General features: G+C 42.6%; 1 protein-coding gene across 6 annotated transcripts in view; it reads right to left on the reverse strand.

The window, feature by feature from the left end:
* Positions 1-25,831, reverse strand: part of OSBPL2 (oxysterol binding protein like 2) — a 67,261-nt gene that overhangs the window by 23,679 nt on the left and 17,751 nt on the right. For 3 of the 6 annotated variants that reach the window (XM_075901092.1, XM_075901093.1, XM_075901097.1), the window contains exons 4-7: positions 20,219-20,302; positions 13,870-14,032; positions 4,329-4,476; positions 1,301-1,376 (exon numbers count right to left, since the gene is read on the reverse strand). In XM_075901092.1, the coding sequence (XP_075757207.1) occupies positions 1,301-1,376; positions 4,329-4,476; positions 13,870-13,906 (261 nt within the window). In that variant the 5' untranslated portion in view covers positions 13,907-14,032; positions 20,219-20,302. Of the gene's footprint in view, positions 1-1,300; positions 1,377-4,328; positions 4,477-9,084; positions 9,123-9,492; positions 11,230-13,869; positions 14,033-20,218; positions 20,303-25,831 lie in introns of those variants that run through there. The other 3 variants (XM_075901094.1, XM_075901096.1, XM_075901095.1) reach the window with 3 other exon arrangements.

The raw sequence follows: 25,831 nt of genomic DNA on the forward strand, positions 1-25,831 counted from the left end.
AAGAAAAGGTGGAGAGGGGACATGATAACAGCTTTCAAGTACCTAAAAGGGTATTTACAAGGAGAAGGGAGAAAAATTATCCTTCTTAACCTCTGATGATAGCACAAGATGCAATGCGCTTAAATTGAAGCAAGGGAGGTTTAGGTTGGACATTAGGAAAAGCTTCCTGTCAGGGTGGTTAAACACTGGAATAAACTGCCTAGAGAGCTTGGGGAATCTCTATCACTAGAAATGTTTAAGAGCAGGTTAGATAAACACCTGTCAGGGATGATCTAGATGGTGCTTGGTCCTGCCATGAGTGCAGGGGACTGGACTTGATGACCTCTCGAGGTCCCTTCCAGTTCTAGTATTCTATGATTCTATGAAAATAAAGCCTCATATTATATTTTGTCAAATGTCGTACTGGCAAGTAGTGCTATGTAACTGTATGTTGTTTAACCCACGCTGAAGAATACAACTCTGAAGATGTCTGAAGGAGTCTTTTAGAGCACATCTACACAGCAAGGCAAAAGCCGAAATTAGCTACACAACTTCAGCTACATCAATTGTGTAGCCTATGTCAAAATAAGCTTATTTCGGCTTTTGGCGCTGTCTACGCAGCAAGAAATCCAAGATAGATCACTCTTCCTCCAACTTCCCTTACTCCTCATAAAATGAGGATTACAAGAGTCAGAGTAAGAAGTCCTCCAGATCAACATTTTTACGACATTATGTCGAAATAACTGCTAGTAGTGTAGACGCGGACAGTTATTTCGGAATAACATCAGCTAGTTGACGTTATTCTGAAATAACACTGCTGTATAGATATACCCTGTGGGTACCCAACTATTACTTGTAAAATGGTAAGAAATTATCAGTTCAACATACCCAACTACTGGGATAAGGAAAATATTTCTCCAATTAATCTATTCAAGTCAATATAAACAGCTCTGACTAAACTTCAAGTACCATATTATTTGGAAACAGCATGCTTATCAATCCTCAGTTTACTAAAGGACACTAAGATTAAGAGTCAGAGTTAAAGAGTTCTAACAAATTGTTAGCACTATCTTACATTACAGAGAACTGAAAATGTATCATTTATGCTTCTTATTTTTGCATTTCTAAGGCTGAAACTAGTCAATTTCACTTTTATCTATCATTACTTTCAAGTTCTTCAGCACAAGTAGAATACTCCATTGTTTGGGTGTCTTTAAGATGGAAATACAAAACCAATACTCCTCCCTTTAAGATAAACATTTTGCTAAGAGTACTGGGGAATCAAAGGTAGGTCTCCTCTGCCTGTTGACAAGTGACTTACCAGTCCAATGCATTTTTTTAATATACTCCACACACTGAAATCACTCCTAGAAAACATTGGTGCAGGTAATGATGTTCTGTAGGGGGAAAAAGCCATTAGAATAATTAATAAAGACCTTACATAAAACAATTTTTCCATCTACAGATCTCAAAGCATCTTATAAAGAAAGGTAAGCCACACTTTACAGAAGCACCAAGGAAGGTATAGTGACTTACCAATGATCACACAGTGACCAAGTTGGGAGTAGAACTCGGGTATCTTGCCTTGCAGCACACTGAACTATTGGGCACACTTAATAGTGTCCTTAGTATACTGAATTTGTAGCATGTGTAGTGTGCATTCTCTCTCTCTCTCCTCTCCTCCCCTCCCCCAGAGTTCTTTCCCTTAAATCAGGGTGATCCAGATAGGAGAGAAAGGTAAGGGATAATGTGTTCATGATACAAATGCCAGGAGGCTATGCCCTTATCCAAAGAATAAATTAGAGTTCACCTGTTACTGGGCCAGGTCATTCCCACCCCCTTCCATGGAAAAACCTACAGGAGATCCCTGAGAAATCCATGAAGCTCCCCAGATCTCTCATTGTCCTGCAGCCCCGATATTATCTCCAGAAATTAACAAGCTGTCCCAAATCTCTGCAATGGGTAAGTTTCCTAGAGCAGTGTTTCTCAACCAGTGGTACAACTACCCTTAGGGGTACTCGAGAGAAGTCTGGGGGATACATCAACACAACTGAAATTTGGAGAAAACTGAATTTTTGTTTTAAGTTTTACAGTGCTTTTTTTTTTGTACTTTTTATGTCCAAATATTTCATTGCCCACCCAGCTACGATTAAGTTGTTTAAACAAATGTGTTGCAATGGTAGAAATGCACAAAAAAATGCGCGTGTCTGAAAACTGTAGCTACTGGGGGTACTTATTTTTTTTTTTTTTTTAAGAGATACGTTATAAAAAACAGTTGAGAAACACTGTTCTAGAGGACCCCTCCCCCGAATCTGGCAACACTACTCCAATGAAACACCACTATCAGAGACACATCACAATCAAAACAACTTCCTATAGGAGACAATCTTTGAAAGCACTAGCATCTAGGACTGTAGCGTCTTTTCCAGGTATTCCTAACTGGGCCAGATAAAAAGGTACAACACATCCTCTTTAGCCCATACAGCTGCAACTCCTTTGCCCTGGCATATGGGGGGAAGCAGAGGGGAGGGAAAGGGAAGGGAGGCTCGAATGATATTGCAAGCACATCTAACCTAACTTCCAGAAAGCAGCATCCATGGCTCAAGCATGGACCTTGGGAAGGAGACAATGAAAACCACTATTACATGGGCTGACATGGCACTCTGACAAAAGTTCTGGAGTCTGTCAGTTTGTATTTTCTTACTGGAGATGATGGGAAAGAGGAATGCATACCAAGGATCAAGTCTGTTTAATGGCAAGGCTCTTGTACAAACTGGTTACATTCAGACAAAGTGCTCTGGGAAATGCTACACTGGAGCCAAGAAGTTAAACTTTTGAAAGACAACTGTTTAACATGGTCAAAGGACTTTCTTCTCCTTCCTCAACCACCACCTGCAGACTAGGGGAATGCAAATGTTTACCAGCACCTATTGTGTGTATTTATTTTCAGAAGACTACTAGGGGAAAATAGGGATGAGGACTGGAACACTCAGTTTGAACACAAGAGAGCAAATCTGTTTCCAGAGCCATGAGAGAAAAGGGAGATTTCCCTCCGGATCCAAAAGAAAGGGCGTGACCATGAAATGGTCAGCTTTGAAGAAATACAAAATTTTATTTTCTCTGTAACTAAGCTAAGGGACACCCCCTTCCTCCCTGGACTTTGCACTGTATTCTGATGAGGTATGTTATACAAACCTTTTATTTTATTAAAGTGACTTATTGGACAATTTCACACAGAGCACCTGAAAAAAACCTGTCAGCATTTCTACCCAGATTTTCCTACCTAGCTGCCTAACATTATATTCAGTCTTGATCAACAGGCCGGCCCAACGGGTCCTTTTCCACTGAGATGTGCTGAAAAAGGTAGAAGTCAGATGCACATAAGGGGAGAAAACCAAAGATGGTAAGAGTTGGCTGGGGTGAAAGGGACAGATTCCCTCAGAAACTTCTCAAAAGCAGACGCTGTGATTAGCATCTGTCAGAGTGATGGCAAATTCCTACAATATCCTTGAAAGACCTTATTGTATTAAGTGTATGTATTACTGTGGACCTATAGTGCATGAAACATCTCTAGGTGGGATATATGACAGATATAAGACCTAAGAGTTCAAAAGTTACACTGAAGATGTGCTAGACAAGTAGGGACTTCTGGGAAAATATGGATTAAGTGGATTTCTTGGAGAATCCCCAGAGAAGTTAACACAGATTGCCTGGTGATGTAAAAAGCCAGTCTTAACTATGTACTAAGGAAAGGGCCACTCTTTGCTGATTATCTATTGCAGGAGGTCAAGATAAAAAAAGACAAACTGAATAAAGCAGCAGCTAACCTGCCCAATTTAAGTTCTTGTTCTAGATCTAAGATGGATTTGAACTTGTAATGATGGTGAGAAACAGCTGTGGGTTTTGAAGGACCAACTTAGCAGAGCCCTAGGTTGGAACTGGCTGTGACCTCTGGTAAATTTTTTAGCATGCTTGTAGTAATTTTTGTGTTTTGGTATATTTTCTCTGTAATGTTGAAGAATAAAATTGCATGCTTAGGAGCTACATGGTTACTCGTAAGTGCAGGCAATACATTGGCTATAGCCTTCAGCGAGGAAGTAATACACAGACAAAGGCCTGTTTAGGCAACCTAGCTTGCTGGGAATGTCAGTGTAAACCAGGGAGCCGTGCAGCTTTAAAATCCCAAGTCAGAAGGGAACGAGATGCAGGTCTCCGCTCAAACAAGGTTACAGCTAGGAACCAGGAACCTTTAAGGGTGCCCTTGAGCAGCCACATAGGGGGAAATACAGTTACAGTTACTCTGAAATTGTAACTACATCTACTGTTTAACATGCACTCTGCACATCTACCTGTGTTTCTTAATTCCATTCTCCTGACGTTGTCTTTCTCCATTATGTTTTCCAGTCCTATTGCTTTGCGATGGATCCAGATCAAGCATTTCTGCAACTTTGTGATTTGTTTCTGAAAAGTCTCCTGAAGAATTGTCAGAATCAAAGCCTGTATAAGACAAGTACAAGTCAGTAACTTTCTCAGGAACTTTATGACTCTACACAGTGCACACCTGTTAGTAATATATTAGCAGTACACTTACCTTAAAACCTTGAATGTACCCAATGCACTTTACTATGAAATATCACCAAGTTCAGAATCTTTGTTTTTGGATCTAGTTTCCAAGAGCATACAGAACCAAGTATCACTAGAATCAAGACCCTCAACCAGTTTTTTTCCATCATGCTAAGTATACAACATTAATTTGTAAAAACTGTGAATTGTTCGATTGCTTCAAATCTGATTAAGTCTACTGTCTTTTCTACTTTAGAGCTTCAATTTAAATGCAATTATTATAATTTTTTTTTCAGCCACATGATCTTGCATGTCCTGCCTTAAGTGCAGGGGACAGGACTAAATGGTCTCTCTATAAGTCCTTTCCAGTCCTATTCTTCTATGATTCTGCTTTGTCAAAGATCTTCAAAAAGTGGAATTGACCTATCTATACAAATAGTTTTATTCTTAAGAGACAAAAGACAAAGAGACATTGCTAAGTCAGAGTGAACTGGGACAGGTGTAATTGACTTAAGTCTATTGTATAGTTTCCTTATAAAATAAAAGAATACAAAGAAAAATATTGAAATAAGGAATACACAGTTTCTTCAAACTAAGGATGTTAAGAGGCAGGTAATTCACTAATTGTGTAGTCAATAACATTTTTATTGGCTACACGATTAGTTGATAAGGGAAGGCACTCAGGCCCAGCTCATGCTGGGTCCAGGAGCTACCTCCTCTGCGGCCCTGCAGTTTAAATTTAGTAAGAGCCGAGTGCACAGGCAGTCAAGCTCTTACTACATTTAAAATGCAGAAGCACAGAGGAGGTAGCTCCTGTACCCAGCACAATCTGAGACTAAGCTGGGCTTGCTCAGTCCCAGCTTGCACAGAGTCCAGCAGCTCCTGTCTGCCAAGGGGGGGGGAATGACAGCAGGGAGCTGGGACCCCGAGACACACCTCCCTCCACATACAGAGACTGTTTAGCCAAGCCTGGGCTCAGCACAGGCAGAGGCTGCTTCATGGCAGCCTGTCCTGCCCCCGCCCTCCCGCTGCTGCCTCTGATAGAGGCAGCAGCGTGAAGGGGGGCAGGCATCACCATAGAGACGGTACTGGAGAGAACCGGTTTTTAAGCTGGCTCCCCCCAGCACCAGCTCCTGCTTCCCTCTTCCTCCCTGCTGCCTCTGATATAGTGGTCAAGTAGTCGACTCGACTAACTGATAAACCAAGCTTATCTGTTAGTCAACTACTTGCTTACATTCCTACTTTAAACCAAGTAATATGGTATGAGAACAAGAAAAGCACAGTCCACAGAAGATTGTTTGGAAGGCTGACAGGCTGGTAGCTCCTGGGAGTTGACACCCAGTTATGCACAGGTAGGCTAGGTCTACACTATCGCCGTTTTTGGAAAAAGCTACGCAAATTGCGCTGCAGAACTTGCATAGCTTTTTCCGATTGCTCTTCCAGAAGAGGCTTTTCCGCCATTTGGCCCCGTTTAGACCAAATGGCAGAAAAGCCTTCTCTTTTGGAGGAGCCCTTATTCTTCGTAGAACAAGGTATCCAGGGATCCTCGTAAGAGCGTGTTTGCTCTGCCTGTAGAGGCAGAGGTAATATGGTGACTCATGGACCCAGTTCCAGGCACCCTGAAAACAATCACACTATGCTGGAAAGGAAATGGACCAAATTCCCCTTTAGGTGTTCCCACTCTAAGCCCAATTTCTACAATTAAGCAGGTGACCCCTCCAGTGCCATTGACATCTATCACCTAGGGACATGGGCACAATCTCAAGCTGCAGTTGAGGCTAAGAGGCCTTATGCTGCAGGTGTAAGTCCACGAACTAATGTGATTTGCAACAACAGTTCACAAAGTCAAGGTCTACAGGATGCTGTGATAGAACAATTCTAAAAGAGTGCTTGATGAAGTCTAATAAAGTAGTGTAAATTATAAAGAGTCTTTTAAAAGACTTTTTTGTGAGGGTAGGGGAAATCTGGAAGTTGATCTCCATTTTACAGGGAAACAACAGAAAAAGAAGGCACTTTAAGTGCACCCATTGATCCATACTCTACATACTTAAGTCACATAAACACCAAAATGGAACTCCCGAATCTGTATAACAGCCTGTTCTACAGGAAGCATGCCAGCAGAACTGCTTCACCTATCAAGACTCTTAACTTCCTTCAAATCACAGATAGATATTTAGGGTATCAGTATTAACAGAACCTCTCAAACATCCCAAATGCTTTCAATATTAAAACATCTGTCTTTGTCAGTGAACAGAAGAGCAAACTTAAATGATCAAGTGTCCTTCTCCAGTTAAGGCCACCAGAACAGGAGCTCATTGAGGTTGAAAACAAATCATGAAGTCTAGAACCCATACATCACCCTCTTTCCTTCCACCAGCCAAGTGATCTAGGATTTTTTTTTTTAAATTGCATGGACGGGTCAGCCTGGGACAGAAGTTGACAGGAGCAGCTGCAGCCTAAAAGCACTGATGTTAATGGTGCCGGACTGCTTTTTATAGTTTCTCCCCCTTGGCCCTCTCCTGAATAGCTATTCATTCTTATTTTCTCATGTTCCCCCTCCTTCTTCTGTCTCTTTTACATAATTCTCTCCACCCACAATATTTAAAAACAACAACAACTGAACTCATATGGAACTGGCAAACTAACACTCTGCTTGTATGAGAAAGAGTCGCTTTAACTTTAGATCAGCGTTCCCTGTAACCTGGGTGCTTGTGTGTCCACTCAGCAGAGATTCAAATGCCACCCAGTTGATTAGCAGAGTGCTCACAGCTAGGTTTTTGTTTCTACCGATGGTTCCTCAGTGCACATAAAAAAAATATTCTGCACATGGATGGAAAAGATTAGAGGGAATATTGCTTTAGATCAGGCTTTTGAAATAAGAATCAGGTCTAACAAGAGTAATTCATCTTTTAACTTGATCTGAGTTTAGTCCAACATTAAAGGGTTTTAATACTAATGAACTATGGGAGAGCTATTATTTTGATATAATTAATGCAGCAGTTGTATTTTAGCACCCTTGAAGTGCTTCCATCCTATTCGTGCAATTCCTTTCAGAAAGCTATACAGTTCTGAAACAAAAAATTATATCCCCAGCATGATAATTCAAGCAATCTCAGAAGCAGAGGGAAGCATTGGTGGTGTGATATTATTTTATAATTAACACAAGGCACAAAGGATGAGGTCACTCATTAATCTCTTCTGCTGCACCCCAATCTCCCAAGTGTGTAATTATGTAATGACAAACACATCCCAATGGGATTTAACACTTAACTGGGGACAATAATAGATGTGCATACAAGTGATTAAAATAAACAATACTTTGGGATACCTGCCTCAAACATATGCCTATCATTAGCCAGTCCATAGTAAAAGAGACATTCATCATTTATAATAAAAAGGGTAGTTAAATCTCATAAAATACTATCACTCTTACCAGCTACTTCCAATGAGTTAAACATGCCTTTAAAATCCCCCTGAAAGTTCCATAATGGGCCAACTCCGTTTACAAGGGTATGATTATCAGACAAGCATCTCACTGTGTAATTATAACCCTTTGATTATGCCTAGAACCTTGCAATTTATTTGAAGGAACAATTATTGCAGAATAACTGAAAAAGCATCCCAGTGCCTACATACCAATCATTCTGTTTCACCTCAGTAAATGAGTCACTCATGCTGTTCTCATTGTACGTCAGTATGTATTCAAATAGAAAGGGTGATTACACAAGAACAAAACAATTTCATCCGGTCATCATCAATGACTACACAACACTAAAACAAATATTCCAATTTTGAGGACAGGCAAAAAAAATCTTCAACCACAACTCGAGTGGAACTTATCATAACTACTACATCAGAAACACTCAAATCTGCTCTGTCAGATTATTTGCACTCAATTTTAATCTACATTTTAACATAGAAAGCACAGATAAGTACTCACTAAATACAGCAACAGCTCCACAGGTATATTGTCAGTAATTAAAAGCTGTTAAGCTTATCTACTGTAATTCAGTTGAGAAAGTTTTATAACTGTTGGCCAAATATTGTCTACATGTAATTCTGAATTTTAAAAATGGAATAGAAAACTTTAGGACTGTTAGAAAAGCTTAAAAAGTTGCTTTTAAAAGGAAGATCCAGAGCATGTTACTGAGAGGGGAATGACAGACAACATTTGATTGTGACTTTTTGAAATAATATAGTCTTTTAGGAAATCTCTCTTCTTTGGACATCACTAATTAATGCTTCCAAAACAGAGGCATTCACCAGATGGACATTAGTTCCAGGATAGACACACTGTTGTAAAAAGGTGCGAGACAAATCACGTGTGGAGTTTTGGAGGAGAAAAAGAAATAAAAAGATTCTGAAGGCAGCAGTGGTAAAGTATCAATTTAATCCTCTAATACCACTTCCAAACTATAAGCTTTAAAGGTGAACCAAAATGCTTTTTTTTTTTTTTTTTTAAAGTGTAGATCCAAAATCATTCACACAACATATATTTAGACATGGTCAGAATTTAATCCATTTCAACAAAAAATGACTTACCAGTAATTCTGTTTTTCATAGTTTTCTTCTTCCCCATCCTGCAAAGGAAAATCAGCCCATTCAGACTATGTTATTCCTCTACCTACCAGGAAGCAAGGAGGCAAAGTATTCCACAAGTCACAGAGTATATATGGCATGAGGCCACCCCTTTTATCAGTCATCAACTTCCCAAGTTTGAACTCCAGGTACTAGACAGGAAGAAAATCAAACTCATGATGTCAAGACTACCAAGAGTCTTCAAACCTAGAAAGAGCAGCTGGGAGAACACCCAAATGCTAGACCATGACAAATACAACTGACAGAAATTATATTTTGTCAGAGGTCAACACTCCCCCATCTGTTGAAAGAAATCTAGTTTCTACATATAGCAATTGTACTGAGCTGCTTTCAACAGGAGGCACGGCTTACCTTTCACAAGATAGTTTGAAGGATCCCACAACCAGAGGCAGAATGTGCTGTTATAGTCAGACCCAGTTGTAAAAACAAACATGAATTAGCCAGCGACAGAAGAGCTGATGGTTGAGCCTATCCTCCCCCTTCCTTCCCCACTGCAAAGAGAAATGACCTAAGTTGAACAACAATTAACTATAAGAAGAGAAGAGCAACCTGCTCAGGCACATGCCAGGATGAGAGGTTAGTGCCTGCACAACAGCTGAAGAAGATTTCACGATACCCAGGGTTAACCTTTGGAATAAAGAGCCTGTCAACAAGACCATTCTCTTTGGCAAAGATGGAATCATTGCAGCAACTAGCCAGACACTCTCCTCTTTCTATGGCAATTCTTCCACTCAACACATCTGATCCATTCACCTGAAGTCTAGCAAATCACATGAATAAAACAGTCTAACTTCAGCAGGTCCAGACAGCAAGAGAGTCCTCAATGAATCCAGGACAAGCTTGACAGAGCCAAAAAAGTACAGTAACCAGGGCAAGAAACAAGTGATCAGAGTAATTTGTTCCCCATCTTGCATCATTTCCCTGAAGAATTTTTTGGCTTGTCTACACGGTGTTTGAATCTGCACTAGCAGGAGTGTAAAATCTAAAGCACCCCAGCATGTTGCACACTAACTTGCCCTTGTACATCCTAGAATTATGCATAAAAGTTCCCTAACGTAGCCCTTAAATGCAAGAAAACTATTCTCCACCCAGAAACACAAATTAAAAGATTTGTGCCCTGAGTAACAAGCTCTGGGCTCCTCAATGCCTGCTCACATGTGTAACAACCATTCACTTACCAAGGATGAATCAGGACAGAGGTGAAGAGGATGAAGGGACAGGATGAAGAGCAATTCTCAAATTTGCAAGGACAAGTGAGCAACACACAGTTCTATCACACAGGTCCTCGGTGAAGTGTCTGTTCCCCATTGAAGAAGCCTAGACAAAGAAGTAGGTTCCCCACCCCAACAGACTGGCATCCATTCTCTTCCAGAGCAAGTGTCCATATGGAAGATGATCAGACATCATGTCTATGCTTATGACACTGAGTCATTACTGCCGAGAGGCTCTTCCTGTGTGTTTGGAGCTATTTCCTCATAGGAGGGGGAAGGATAACATAGCTTGGGCCATGGAGGCACTCAAGTGTACCCTGGTCCTCTGACACAGGAAAGTGGGCTACAAGATGGCCATGTGTACATCTGAAGGTCACATCTGCCCTTTTATTGGCAAGATCAGTATAGAAAGAGAACATATCCATGGAAAGAGCAGACTGCTGGTTCTGCTAAGAGCATCCAGCTTTGAGTCAAGATTTCAAGATAGATTGGCTAGAATCAGGACCCAACAGAACCTAAAATGGCCCAACAATGGGGTCTGTGACAGGTGCATACCCTACAGGTCTGGGAGCAACAAAAAGGGCAAGCACAAAGAGCTGAGGCAGAAGACTTATGGAAAGACCTAAGGGCCAGATCCAAACACAGATGAGAGACCATCATACCAACAGGTGGATCTAAATAGAAACTCTGGGATTCATTCCAATGTACTACAGCAGCGGTTCTCAATCCTTTTACTTTTACCATTATGGACAGCTCTGTGTTATATGGACTGCATCTACACAACTATATATATGCTGCACCCCAGAAGCAGTCAGCAGCAGGTTCCCAGCTAATGGGAGCATGGAGCTAGCACTCAGGGCAGTGGCAGTGCGCGGTGCCCTGTGCATTTCCCCCCCTCCCTCCACACACATATCTAAGAGCTAGGCCTGTTGCCAGCTGCTTCTGGCACACAGCTCAGTCTGCAGTGCCAGGACAGGCAAATGGCCTGCCTTAGCATCTCCACCGGAGACTCAGTACTAGGTCATGATCTGTAGTTTAAAAACCACTGTCCTGGAGAGCAGCAAGTTACAAACCACATGGTATGGCTAGATGGGAGAAAAGACAGTATACTAATGGCAAGATAACACTGGTGGGAGACAAAGGAAGAGGAAAACCTGTCTCAGAAATTCAACAATGAACATGGCTCCCCATCCAAACCATGCCAGAGGTCTAAAACAGTACAACGTGATGGAGAGAAAGACAGCAGTAGTCAGTGGAAGAAATGGTATGGGAGCATCAAACCTCAACAGGAAAACCAATGCAGCCCCACCTCCCTGAAACGAGAGGCCAATCTTGAAAGCACTGTCATAATCAGGAGTGCTGACCAGGCCCTGGTGACTAAGGGTACGTCTACATTTGCTCCCTAGTTCGGACTAGGGATGCAAATGTAGGCGACCAAAATTGCTAATGAAGCGGGGATTTAAATATCCCGCGCTTCATTAGCAAGATCTCGCCCAGTGCACTAGTCCGAATCACAGTTGATTCAAATCAGGAAGTGCGCGCCGGGACACGGTAGTTCGAACCAAAAAATGAGTAACAGTAGTTCAAACCAAGGGCTTTCGTTCGAACGATCACGTCCCAGCGCACACTTCCTGGTTCAAATCAGCTATGATTCGGACTAGCGTGCCGGGTGAGATCTTGCTAATGAAGCGCAGGATATTTAAATCCCTGCTTCATTAGCAATTTCGGTCGCCTACATTTGCAACCCTAGCCCAAACTAGGGAGCAAATGTAGACGTACTCTAAGGGATTAACTAATGTCTCCTGTACCTAGCCAGGTATCGGGTGGTCAGCCAATAACAATGCAGGTAGGAATTTCAAACTGGAAGAGGGTTTTTTTTCCTCTCTCTGTTCCCTGTTTGAGAGGCAGAGTGCTTTCGCCAATGTATTGACGGAGATGGGAGACACTTCCCTCTCCAAGAATGGACTTTCTACAAGGTGTAAGTAGGGAAAAGTTTAGCTAGTCCGTCAGGATTTATTGTTTTCCTTGTTTGGGGATTTGGAAATAATGTCTGAGCTGTTAACCATGTTTTTTTTTCTTTTGTAACTAAAGCTGTTAGTCCAGGGACTTTCCCTGAGTATCTCTCTCAATTGGTGGCTCTTTCCATCTGGCCACTTTACTATGTTTGCAACTATAGTTTTATTTTGATAATAAAAGTTTGTTTCTTTTTTCTAATTAGACAGTAAAGGGTTGATTCTGATGTCCTGCAAGGTCTGTCTGTATCTGCATGCCTGACTGAAGGGTCAGCTACCACAGACTGCAGCTTGTTTTTTCTTTTTCAAGCTCTTTTGGGGGAAAAAGAGCTTGGGGTACCCCTAGGGTTGGTTTCAAGTGTCCACCCCTGTTTGTGGATTCAAAAGCACTTGATAGTGGCAGAGGATTTCCCCAAATCCAGGTATTAGGATTTGGGGGGGGGGGGGGAGTTTTTGTACCAGAGCCTATAGAGGTAAGGTTTTGGAGCATCATGCCAGAGTGAGAAACAGTCTTGACAAGCACTTGACAAGCTCACACTAAAAGGCAGTTTGATTTGGAATGTGGCTTCATCACTTCAAAGAGCTTAGGCCTGGCCTATGCTTAAGAATTAGCCTGACCTAACTACATCAATCAGGGCTGTGAAAAGTTTCATGACCTGTATGATGGAGTTAGGTGGGCGCAACTCCCGGTACATATGTGGCTAGGGGAACAGAAAAATTATTCCATTCACTTAGCTACCATTTCTCAGAGAGATGGATTAACTATATCAGTGGAAACCCCCTTATGAACTGTAGGCATACCCTAAGAGCTGAAGCTTCTTTTGCCTCGACTTTCTTCTTCTCTTCCCTCCATCATCTTTCTTCTTGCATAACAATAAGATAGACACAGAGTTAGAGGAGTTCTCATGTCTACTGCATGACTTCACACTTCCAGCAAAGACGCAGCAAATGACCCGAGTCAGCCCAGCTTCCAATATTTCCCACTCTTAACACTTGAAAAATCATTCAAGTAACATTAGGTTGATGATTTAGGATCTTTAAAAGTTTTTTTTTTTAAATATACATTTCTTTTTGAAAAGCATTTCAGTTCACCTTTAAAACCACATACAGCTATTGCAAATAACCAATGTTTCTCATTATTTCAAAGAAAAGTGCTTTCCGACATAAGGCTCAAGTGTCAAGAGGTTCAGGTTTTCAATACAGGACAGCAAAGATTTTGGCTCCTTACACTAGAAGCATTGTTTTATAATTAAATTCTAACTAGAAAACACTGTCCATTGTAACACTGTGGGGGAAATTCTCCACTCAAGTTAAAATTCACTACTCAGGACTTATGCAACAGTTTTCATTTTCAAAGTACTTTACAAACATTAAGCCTCTTCAGCCTATTGAGTTTATCTCCATTTTACAGATCATGAAGCTGAGGCACAAATGCTAAACGGTTTATTCAAGGCAGAAGGAAAGCCAGCATTAAGGCTTTTTTTTGCAGGATGCCTTCTACTCACCCGTAACAGCATCAAAGAACTCCTCTTCACTGTTCATCCTTCAATATGAAATCTCCGAACCAGTAACTTGGCTTCCTCTAATACATCATTTTGCGGGATTTAAAGATCAAACATTTTTGTGCAATAGACTCTTCCTTCATAATACCAAGTCACTTAAGATTATCTATTTGAGAAGATGGAGGAAAGACAAAAATATTAGCATTTCTACATTTTTTTTAAGGTTTTCCCTAAAATAAGCAAACAACCACCACCCATATCCTCCAGTTTCCCCATCCGCGACAAGTGAAAACCTAGGCATGCAAATCCTTGCTTATATCCACTGGCATTTAGTAATAGTACGGCAAAAAAGAGAATGAATAAAAATCCAAACTAGGTTTCTTTCATAAAAACATCATTCTGAAGATGGGCGTTACAACATCATCTAGTAAGGAATGGCAGAACAATTTATCCACACTATCATTTTATATATATTTATACCATATACTTTTTAAAGCTTTTGGGGATTATAGTCTATACAAAAGCCATTATAATAAAAATATGCAAAACACTATTTCTGAATATACGGTACTTAGATTTCAAATGAGGCCTATAGTGAAGGCAAATTTCATACAGCAGATAGAAGCAAGGCAGTCAAGTAGCCACAAAGGAAGAAAGTGTTTGGTAAAGAAAAACTTGCCCTCTCTAGAGGCCTACACATTACTGGCACACTTAACATCCAGGACCAACTCTACATAGAGCCGGGGGGATTGTCACGTCAGCAGAAAAGCATGGCACCACACAGCTATTTTCATTCTGGGGACTGGAAAGTCATTTGCAGTGCAGGAACTCAGTTGTGTCAGCCACTGCCAGACTCAACTCTTACACCAACTAGCTGCAAGCCAAGATAAAGCCAGCTGGTGGTTTTGTTTTTGGCAAAAGTAGATAAGGAAAAGAGATAGCGCTGTCTTCTCAAATACAGTACCGCTAAATACACTACAAACAAGTCACAGGTGCATGAAATCCCACAGGCAAGCTTCACATACAAGCTAGATTTGATTTATTCCAGTTGCTTGGCATTTGTGTATCCAAAACACTTTCACTTGGCTCAATTTCTGTTTGGCCAAATCAGAAAAATTAAATACCCAGTACTATAGGCAGTTTTCATAGTACTGAAGGCTTAAAAATTCAATGATTAATTAACTATTCACCACACATTAGCACTGAACAACATAATAAAAAACAGCACTAGAAGTCCTGACTAGTTGCAGTCAATAAAGAGCCCACTTTATACCTGCAAATGGAGCAGTTTTCTGTGGGAAACTAACTCTAGTACTTCCACTCAGATTAACCAAAATGATTGCATCCTATCCTTGACCTGTAATGTCATGGGAGAGCTCTGCTCTTCTCATCGGGTATGTCTGCACGACAGCGCTAATTCGAACTAACTTAATTTGAACTAAGCTAATTCGAACTAACGCATCCAGACTAAAAAACTAGTCCAAATTAGCATTTTGCTAATTCGAACTAGCATGTCCACACAGAGTGGACCCTGAACCGGGGTTAAGGATGGCCGGAAGCAGTGCCGGCAGGGCATCAGATGAGGACTTAGAGCGTGGAGCTGCTGTCTCAGGCTAGCCGAGGGCTGTGCTTAAAGGGACCCGACCCCCACCCCGGACAGACAGTTCTCAGGGGTGCCCCGCTTGCAAAGCAGTCCTGGCTTGGATTGCCCGGAGTACCCACACTGGGCACATCACAGCACTCGGCCATCAGACCGGCTGCACTTGCCGCAGGCTGCCATCTAGGGAGAGGGGGCAAGTGGGGGGCTGCAGGAGAGGTTCCACCCCCAGAAGCCTGCAGAGCCAGCCCAGTCCTCCCCATCGGGGGCTCGTACCCCATTCCTCCCTCACCTCCTTCCACTTACCCCTCCCTAGCCCCCCTTCCTGATGTACAAAATAAAGGACAATTGTGTTCAAAAACAGAATCTCTCTTTATTGAGCAAAACTGGGGGAGACTGGGAAAAGGAGGTGGAAGAGGGGAAGAGAGAGGGTGGGAGAGGGGAGGGCAACTAAAATGATCAGGGGTTTGGAACAGGTCCCATATGAAGAGAGGCTAAAGAGACTGGGACTTTTCAGCTTAGAAAAGAGGAGATGGAGGGGGGATATGATAGAGGTCTATAAAAGCACGAGTGGGGTAAAGAAGGTGCATACAGAAAAGTTCTTCATTAGTTCCCATAACAGAAGGACTAGAGGACACCAAAGGAAAGGAATGGGTAGCAGGCTTCAAACTAATAACAGAAAGTTCTTCTTCACAAAGCAAATAGTCAACCTGTGGAACTCCTTGCTGCAGGAGGCTGTGAAGGCTACAACTAGAACAGAGTTTAAAGAGAAGTGAGATCAATTCATGGAGGTTGGGTCCATAGAGTGGTATTAGCCAGGGGGTAGGAGTGGTGTCTCTGCCCGAAGTTTGTGGAAGGCTGGAGAGGGATGGCACGAGACAAATGGCTTGGTCACTGTCTTTGGTCCATCCCCTCCAGGGTCCCTAGGGTTGGCCACTGTCGGCAGACAGGCTACTGGGCTAGATGGACCTTTGGTCTGACCCAGTACGGCCATTCTAAGCTCAGGGCTCAGGGTTGGGGGTCTCAGTGGACCACCTTGATTTTCATGCAAACCTGTTCCTGGGTGGCCAGGCTGGCAGCTCTCCTGCCCTAGACGGCTGCTTTCCTGTGCCTAGTGCGGAGGTCGTGGACAAGGTCCACGATGTCTGCACTGGACCAGGCGGGTGCCCGCCTCTTGCAGTCCTGGGCAAGCTCCCGGGAGCCACCTGCCTGGTCCCAGGAAGAGGGGGAGAGCTGGGGGACATCGGGTGGCTGGCTCGTGCCGTCCCAGGTGCAGGGTCTGCTGGCTGGGTGCTGGCAGGCTTGCACCTGGCACGGGCACCGTAGCCAGCCCGTGTCCCTTTAAGGGATCTGGGGCCGGGAGGGGGGCAATAGAGTTTCCCTGGTGTTGGCCAGAGTGGCTGGGGAGGGCTAGCCTCCCACTAGTTCGAATTAAGGGGCTACACAGCCCTTAATTCGAACTAGTAAGTTCGAACTAGGCTTAGTCCTCGTAAAATGAGGTTTACCGAGTTCGAACTAAGCGCTCCGCTAGTTCGAATTAAGTTTGAACTAGTGGAGTGCTAGTGTAGCGCCTATGAAAGTTAATTCGAACTAACGGACGTTAGTTCGAATTAACTTTGTAGTGTAGACATACCCATCCAGTGTAGCTTCTTGATTCCCAAAACAAATGCATCCTTCCTGTTCTTCATTCAAACAGAGGAACTTCCACAGTAGAACATTTCAGTTCATTTAGTGCCATTCTCCAACTCAAGTTCCTACTTCAAAGTAGGCTCTTCATTTCACAGTCACTCAAGTCCATCTGTACAGTCAGTAGCTCCCCACAACAGCAAGCCTCTGAGCCCAGGTCAACAGATTCAGGCTTGCACTACAATGCTGAACATACTTGAGAAGGCCCAACATTTTAGCTATGGCTCAGGCTGAGAAGCCCATCCCAGTTCAGATCTCTTTGGTCCAACTAATAAAAACAGGATAGTGTGCAGCTTCCCTAGCCCATAGCAGTGCAACCAATATTTCAGTAATGTCCTGGCCATAATGCACTACCAGCAGAAGCAGCAGCATAGAGTGTGCCACAATTGGGGATAACTGACCTAAATTTCTTCTTAATGGTCCTACAAAGGCACTCAATCTAGGCTCCTGGCTTCTCAGCTGACAGCTCTCTTGTGGTGTGTCTACACTGCAGGGCTTAACTCGAAATAAGCCACACAAATTAATCTATGTCAATTGTGCATCTTATTTCGAAATAGAGAGCATCTACACAGCACTTATTTCGAAATAGAGCACTCTTCCTCCAACTTCCCTTATTCCTTGTACAATGAGGATTACAGGAATTGGAGTAAGAAGTCCTCCAGCTTGACAGTATTTTGACACTATTTTGAAATCACTGCCTGCAGTGTAGACATGGACTAAGTTATTTTGGAATAGCGCTAGTTATTTTGAAATAGTGTTGCAGTGTAGATGCACCCTTGGGCAGAGACCCATGTCTCTCTCGTCTCTGAGTAGGGCAGTTCCAGGCAATATAGTTCCCCGCAATTCTGTGCTATCCCCAGTAAAAGCCAGACTGCCTAAAAAACAGACTCTTCACTTCTCTCCTCAGGGACTCTACACATCATTATGGTCACAGCTACAAGTTACCACACAGTTTTTTCCTAAGCAAACTCTTTTATTCTTAAAAATATTATAAAGAAAATATATTAAAATCAATAAAAGATTCTATATGCATCTTAATAAATGTAGCATAGATCACTCCCCCACTCCAACAAGGGTTTTGTTGGCATTCAGTCCTTCAAACTGCACAGAAGGCTCTCTCCTGCAGTCACATGTTCACCACTGCTTCAGCTCAAAAACTGTGGTTAAAAAATAACCTGGGCACTTTTAGTCTTGAGGAAAGAAGACCAACAAGGAGGGGATTTGCTAGCAGTTTTCATACAAGTTAAGGGCTGCTATTAAAAGAAAGCAATCAGTTAATCTCCATGTCTACTGAAGGCAGAACAAGAAGTTATGAGTTTAATCTGCAGCAAGAGAGATTTAAAGTAGATACTAGGAAAAAAGCTTTCTAATACAAAGGGAGTTATGCTCTGAAAAAGGCTTCCAAAGAAGAAAGGGATGCAGAATCCCCATCACTGGAAGTTTTTAAACACACATGGGCCAAACACTTATCCGAGGTGGTCTAGATTTCCTTGGTCCAGCAAGTAACAGCGATAGCCATAATATGCCAATTCTAAATGGCATGACATTGTGGATATAAATTGTGCTCATTTTCATGAGCCAGAAGGGCTTCTACCCTCTGAAAACGTGGCTGATCCACCTTTTCCCTTTACCACCTCCAAGTCTGTATTCTGGTGAAGGTGGCAAGAGGGATAATTCTATTTAGAGTGAATACAGAAGTTGTAATAATGTGTATTTCAATATATATGTCAGTGTGTAAAAAATCATAAGCCGTCAATGTTTTTTCCATCTTGTTGCATTCACAAACATAAGAACGGCCGTACTGGGTCAGACCAAAGGTCCATCTAAGCCAGTATCCTGTCTACCGACAGTGGCCAGCACCAGGTGCCCCAGAGAGGGTGGACCGCAATTTGTCTCCTGCCATCCCTCTCCAGCCTCTGACAAACAGAGGCCAAGGACACCATTTTATCCCTTGGCTAATAGCCTTTTATGGACCTAACCTCCATGAATTTATCCAGCTTCTCTTTAAACTCTATTATAGTCCTAGCCTTCACCGTCTCCTCTGGCAAGGAGTTCCACAGGTTGACTACACGCTGTGTGAAGAAGAACTTTCTTTTATTAGTTTTAAACCTGCTACCCATTAATTTCATTTGGTGTCCTCTAGTTCTTCTATTTAGGGAACTAATAAATAACTTTTCTTTATCAGCCCTCTCCACACCACTCATGATTTTATAGACCTCTATCATATCCCCCCTCAGTCTCCTCTTTTCTAAACTGAAAAGTCCCAGTCGCTTTAACCTCTCCTCATATGGGACCCGCTCCAAACCCCTAATCATTTTAGTTGCCCTTTTCTGAACCCTTTCCAAGGACAAAATATCTTTTTGGAGGTGAGGAGACCACATCTGTACACAGTATTCAAGATGTGGGCGTACCATAGTTTTATACAGGGGCAGTAAGATATTCTGGGTCTTATTTTCTATCCTTTTCCTAATAATTCCTAGCATCCTATTTGACTTTTTGACCGCCGCTACACTCTGTGTGGAAGTTTTCAGAGAACTGTCCACGATAACTCCAAGATCTCTTTCCTGATTTGTCGTAGCCAAATTAGCCCCCATCATACTGTACGTATAGTTGAGGTTATTTTTCCCGATGTGCATTACTTTACACTTATCCACATTAAATTTCATTTGCCATTTTGTTGCCCAATCACTCAGTTTGGTGAGATCTTCTTGGAGTCCCTCACAGTCTGCTTCTGTCTTGACTATCCTAAACAGTTTGGTATCATCTGCAAACTTTACTACCTCACTGCTTACCCCTTTCTCCAGATCATTTATGAATAAGTTGAAAAGGATTGGTCCCAGGACTGACCCTTGAGGTACACCACTAGTTACCCCTTTCCAATCTGAAAATTTACCATTTATTCCTACCCTTTGTTTCCTGTCTTTTAACCAGTTCTCAATGCAAGAAATGACCTTCCCTCTTATCCCATGGCCATGTAATTTACACAGGAGCAAAGGTTGGACCAGTTTTCACTATTGTTCAAGTAACGCACTAAAGTTTTATGTAACATGTTATAAAAAGCCGACTCACTTTAAAAAGCAATCTTGTGTATTAACAATGTTGGAAGCTTGCAGTATCCCTCCTTTTCAAGCTTCAGATGAAATTATTGTTTATCTGAAATAAAACGAGAGAGATCATCATTTGTACTTCATACAGGACTTTCCAGTACAACAAGCTCTCCTACTGGGCAACCAAAAACAAAGACTTTGATAAAAAGAGCTGAAAAAGAAAGATACAAAAATGTCATTGGATAAGACTGGATGGCTCAAGGTACTGGTGTATATCTTTTCACTTCAAGTCAAAAGTATCCATCCAATTCAGAGTATAGTTACTGGAAGTTGTGGTCACTGGATTTATTTGCAATCAATTATTAGAGATTTAGAGAACTGTCCACAATCATGCCACAGTTTCTCTAGGAAAGACTGAAACCTTGACAGGAAGTCATGTACGCAAGCTTGCACAGTCTGTACTCTATCTGTTCTGTGTAGATAGGATCTCAGCCTGCAGGGCAGTGCAACTATTGTGAAAGCTTTGTTATCTGGCATTCTGTTAACTGGAAAACTTTGTTAACCAGCATTGCCTCAAATACTGCCGTGTTTCAGGTGCACACACCTGACTCCCATCTGTTCAGCTGGCCATTGCAGGGCTTCTGACAGCTGGCACTGCTGGATTATGTCATCAGCAAGTGCCTCCTTTGCCCTCAGCCTGCTTTGTGCTGCCAAAAGCCAGGTCTGCCAGTAGAAGGCGGAGACAGAGCAATAACCTTTGCTATCTGGCACATTCAATTAAACCACAACCCCCATTTCCCATGAGCGCCAAAGCTTTCACTGTAATTTTTTTTTTTTAAATGGCAAGAGTTTTTTTGGTTTCACTACTCGCATTTTCCCCCATCCACTGAACTCAAGGATATTTTAAATTGTTCTACCCAAGCTCTTCCTTGACAGTCTTCGGCAGGGTCTTAACCTTTTGTTTAGTCTTGATTATACGAAGCCAAAGAAGATTAAACAACATATCCAGGATCACACTAGAAGCCTTCCAAATTTCTGTTCTTAGGTCCCAGCTGCCTCAATTTTGTGATGCCATAATTAACTGTCAAATGTGTTGTCAGGATTAATAAACTGGTGAAAAAAAATCCAGAACACACCTTGATAATCTGTAAGTGAACTGGAGCCTGGATATGTAGAAAATGGTTTGGTTGGTTTTGAAATAGAAAACGAGATAAGGCCATTTGGGCACCAATAGTTTGATACAGTGTTTTTATCTCAAAACCCAGAAGATGAGCTTTCAGAACAGAGCCTGCAAACTGAAGTCAAACTAGGTCTACTGTGGCCTCTTATTCAGGTACAATGGATCTCTCTACTTTTTCCAAATGCATTCATGTAATGGAGGAGAAACCCATACTAAAGACAACAGAATTACATCAGCACAAATAAGAAGCAGGTCTAAGAACAGAGTAAGGGTATGTCTACACTTGCAGCCTAATTCGAACTAGGGCTGCAAATGTAGGCATTCGGAATTGCAAATCAAGCCCGGGATTTAAATATCCCGTGCTTGATTTGAATCTTCCCAGCCGGGCGCCATTCTTGAAATTTCCAAGCCCGAAGTAACTGCCCACGTCTACACATAGCAGTGAAACGGGCATTCGAAATAAAGCCCTAGTTCGAACTACCTGTTATTCCTCCTGCAATGAGGTTAAACAGGTAGTTCGAACTAGGTCTGTATTTCGAACGCTCATTTCACTGCCACGTGTAGACGTGGGCAGTTACTTCGGGCTTGTAAATTTCAAAAATGGCGCCCGGCCGGGAAGATGCAAATCAAGCATGGGATATTTAAATCCCGGGCTTGATTTGCAATTCCGAATGCCTACATTTGCAGCCCTAGTTTGAATTAGGCTGCAAGCGAAGACATACCCTAAGGGAGTAATAATATGATGATAAAGTTATTTTTAAAAAGTTTAGAGCCCAAAGTGCTAAAACTACTCATGGACAGACTTAAGTTACAAAGTCTTTTGGAAGGTATTTGCCCCAATGGTTACCTGCCACAGTCAAACCTTGGGTTCTCCTTCCCAGTCAGCTGACATCACAAACACTCACATTATGCTGGAATGTGCTTTGTATTCTATTACAGGAATCCAACTTCATCTGGTGCAAGGCTAAAGGCAACAAATACCACAACTATTCCAAGCCAAAAGCTTAAACTAAACAGGTTGCAACTGGTAATTGGAAGGCCCTCATGAAACAATTTAGATGCTTTAGAAACTAAGGTTTTAAATGTAGGGTTTTCATCAGTATTATGTGCTAATATTTTCCCTCCCCCACTGTTCGTGACTCAATTTATTGCTGCTGTCCACTCCGAATGGTGGCTGCATGAGGTAGCATGTATATGTAGTTCTAAAGCATTTAGGTTCAATATCAGTATTAAATATTGCATGCTCCAATAACCAATATGCAGCAAAGAATTTTAGCTTTGCAGCACCTTAGTGAATTTATCTTAGACTCTAATATTTTAAATTATCTGTGGTTTAGTTCCCACCCTTTTTACATTGCAATGGTCTAGTTGTTCAGTACATCTCACCTAGATTGTATTTCCTAAATCAGTGTGATAATAATTCGATGCTTGTGTCACTTTTTAAAGTTAGTTCTCTCATACTGTTGAGATTATACAAAATCTCAGTATGTGTGAACAAATTTAATTTTCAGTTTGTGACTTCCTTGACCAAAGACCTAGGATCAAGTGTGCTTCTCACTAAAGAAAACATGTAGCAAATAGTTACTTCACCCAAGGATGAAATGGCAGAGGACAAAAACATCCTGTTTGCTTCATGTTCAACATCTGTAATATTTATATTTCCCATATTAGGTCTCTACCATAAACATACTGAATGGGACTCAATTTCAGTCACAAGGCTGTAAATAACATCTCTCAGTTTTTATGGTGTGTTATGATCTGAATATTTCAAGCAGTAAAAGACGACAAGCCTAGAATCAAATTAGTTTTTAAGAATACCTTTCATCAGGTATGATCATCGTACTAGCATTGTATTTCTGATTCGCAATGGCTACATGGTTCATCTAATTGTCCAGTAATTGCGTTCTGGTGATGTTCTACATTTTTTAAATTTTAATGCAGACTAGGGATGTAAGCAAGTAGTTGAGTGGGCTTATCAGGTACTCGAATCGACTACTGGCATTTCCATTCTGGCCCCCGCTGCCTCTGTATCAGAGGTAGCAAGGGGGTGTGGGAAGCAAGAGCCAGTGCTGGGGGGAGCCAGCTTAAAAGAGAGAAAACAGCTAGCAGAACATTCTTTGGGACAGACTTTGGAATTCACTGCCTTCATTCATAGAGTGCTCAGGTTTAATGATGTTCAGGGCACAGAGCAAAGTTCATACAGTTTTCTCAGATTTTGGGGAAAGAAAAGGTGAAGTTAATTTGATCAGTTATTTGTGATATGTATTTGTACAGGAGCATGAAAAGCTGCTGATTTTATTATCATAGTTCTGTAAGGGTATGTCTACACTACCACCCTAGTTCGAACTAGGGTGGTTAATGTAGGCAACCGAAGTTGCAAATGAAGCCCGGGATTTGAATTTCCCGGGCTTCATTTGCATCTTGCCGGGTGCCGCCATTTTTAAAGCCCCGCTAGTTCGGACTCCGTGCCCGCGGCTACACGCAGCACGGAGTAGGTAGTTCGGATTAGGCTTCCTATTCCGAACTACCTACTCTGTGCCGCGTGTAGCCGCGGGCACGGAGTCCGAACTAGCGGGGCTTTAAAAATGGCAGCGCCCGGCAAGATGCAAATGAAGCCCGGGAAATTCAAATCCCGGGCTTCATTTGCAACTTCGGTTGCCTACATTAACCACCCTAGTTCGAACTAGGGTGGTAGTGTAGACATACCCTAAGTTATTAAGTGCATAGCAGGATAGGCACTATTTTTAAAAGCTTGGTTACCAAATTAAAAGTGAATCTAAACTCCCACCGTTCCCATCTTAAGTTCCATTAAGTGATTAGAACTGCCCTAGAGCACAGTTTAATAATACAAACACCAATTCTTGAAATTCAAATTCTAATGTAAAGTAATTAAAACTAGAACACTTAGGAACATGAAATCAAATTCCAAACACCAGTCATTTAGTCACAAATTCCACTCAGTATTAAATTTTTAAATGTTGATGCTAGGGTTGCCAGATGGTTGAAACAAAAATACCAAACACCTCCACCGCCACAAAAAAAACACCGGGAAAAAATTCTGTTGAAGAAAAAAAGGGGGGGGGGGGGGAACCAAAGTTGTTGAGAAAAAAAAACAAAACAACTCCAAGACCATTTTGTGCCAGCAGCCTTGCAGAACCAGTTAAGCATGGGGGTTGGGGTTGGGGGCCTGGGGAGGCTCGAGAGGGGGAGGGAGGCAAGTTGCTTCTCAGTTTAAATCTCTGCAGTAATCACAGGGATAGGATCACTGCTAGGGTTAACAGGTAGTCATAAAAAAAAAAAATACCGGATACGCTTAATGGGGGGAGGGACCAGCTGGGAAGGGAGTGGTGCTGGCCAGGAGGAGGAGGGGGGAGCGGGAAATAGAGCTAACGGGGCGGGAGGGGGGAAACAGGGCTAGCCAAGGGAGATGGGGGGGCCAACAGGAAGCAGGGCTGGTTGGTGGGGGGGAAGGTCGGGTGGAATGGGGCTGGCCACGGGATATGGGGGAGGGGCTGGCGGGGGCAGAGCTGGCCGGGGGAGCTCAGCAGGAGGAGGAGGAGGAGGGGAGAACTAGCCGCCAGAAGCAGGGCTGGCAAGGGGTGCAGCGGGACTGGCCGGGGAAGATCCAGAGCAGGAACCAGCCAGCGGGAGGCAGAACCGGTGGCGGAGGGAAGAGGGAGCAGGGGGACTGGCCAAGAAAGTCCGCGAGGAGAAGTCAGGGAGAATCAACCAACCGGCTGGGAAGGAGGGAGCGGGGGAGCAGGACTGACCTGGGCTGTGCAGATCTCAGGGCGCTCCCGTCCCGCGCAATCAGTCCAGCTGCGGCTCCACTACGCGCTTGACCAGCAAGCAGGAGCATGGACCGGGCTGACCCTCCTCCTCCTCCTCCTCACACACAACCAGGGCTCCCAGCGCTGATCAAGGCCAGCCTCCCAGTCACTCCCCCCGCCAAGCTTCCGTCTGGCGCCCAGCCAGAAAATACCAGACATTGCATATGTCTGGTGTTTCCTGGATTTTTTTTACCGGACAGAGGGCCCAAAAAAACAGATTGTCCAGTAGAAAACCGGACACCTGGCAACCCTAGTTGATGCAGGGTTTAAGCTGACCAACTCCCTTCGATCAAAGTAAGTTACAACCAAAATGCTAATGCAACTCCAGCAATTCATCTCAAAGTTTGCACACTTTAGCATATCCAGGTAACTATGGACAAAGTAGTGTAAAGCCATTAAACAACATGTGCAATGTTCTCAATAGAATGAACATTGCAAATAATTTGTTGCAGTAAGCATTGCACAAAAGCACCAATAGCCACTTAAACCAAAAAGGCAGATGCAGAAATCTACTCAACAGAAACTACAGATACTAACACTTTCAAATCCCATGTAAAGAACATAAGTTAAACTCGCACATCTCAACACTAGACTAAGTCATATGACTAGAAAGAAAGCCACTGAA

This window comes from Pelodiscus sinensis, chromosome 18, assembly GCF_049634645.1.
Source record: "Pelodiscus sinensis isolate JC-2024 chromosome 18, ASM4963464v1, whole genome shotgun sequence".
NCBI lineage: Eukaryota > Metazoa > Chordata > Testudines > Trionychidae > Pelodiscus > Pelodiscus sinensis.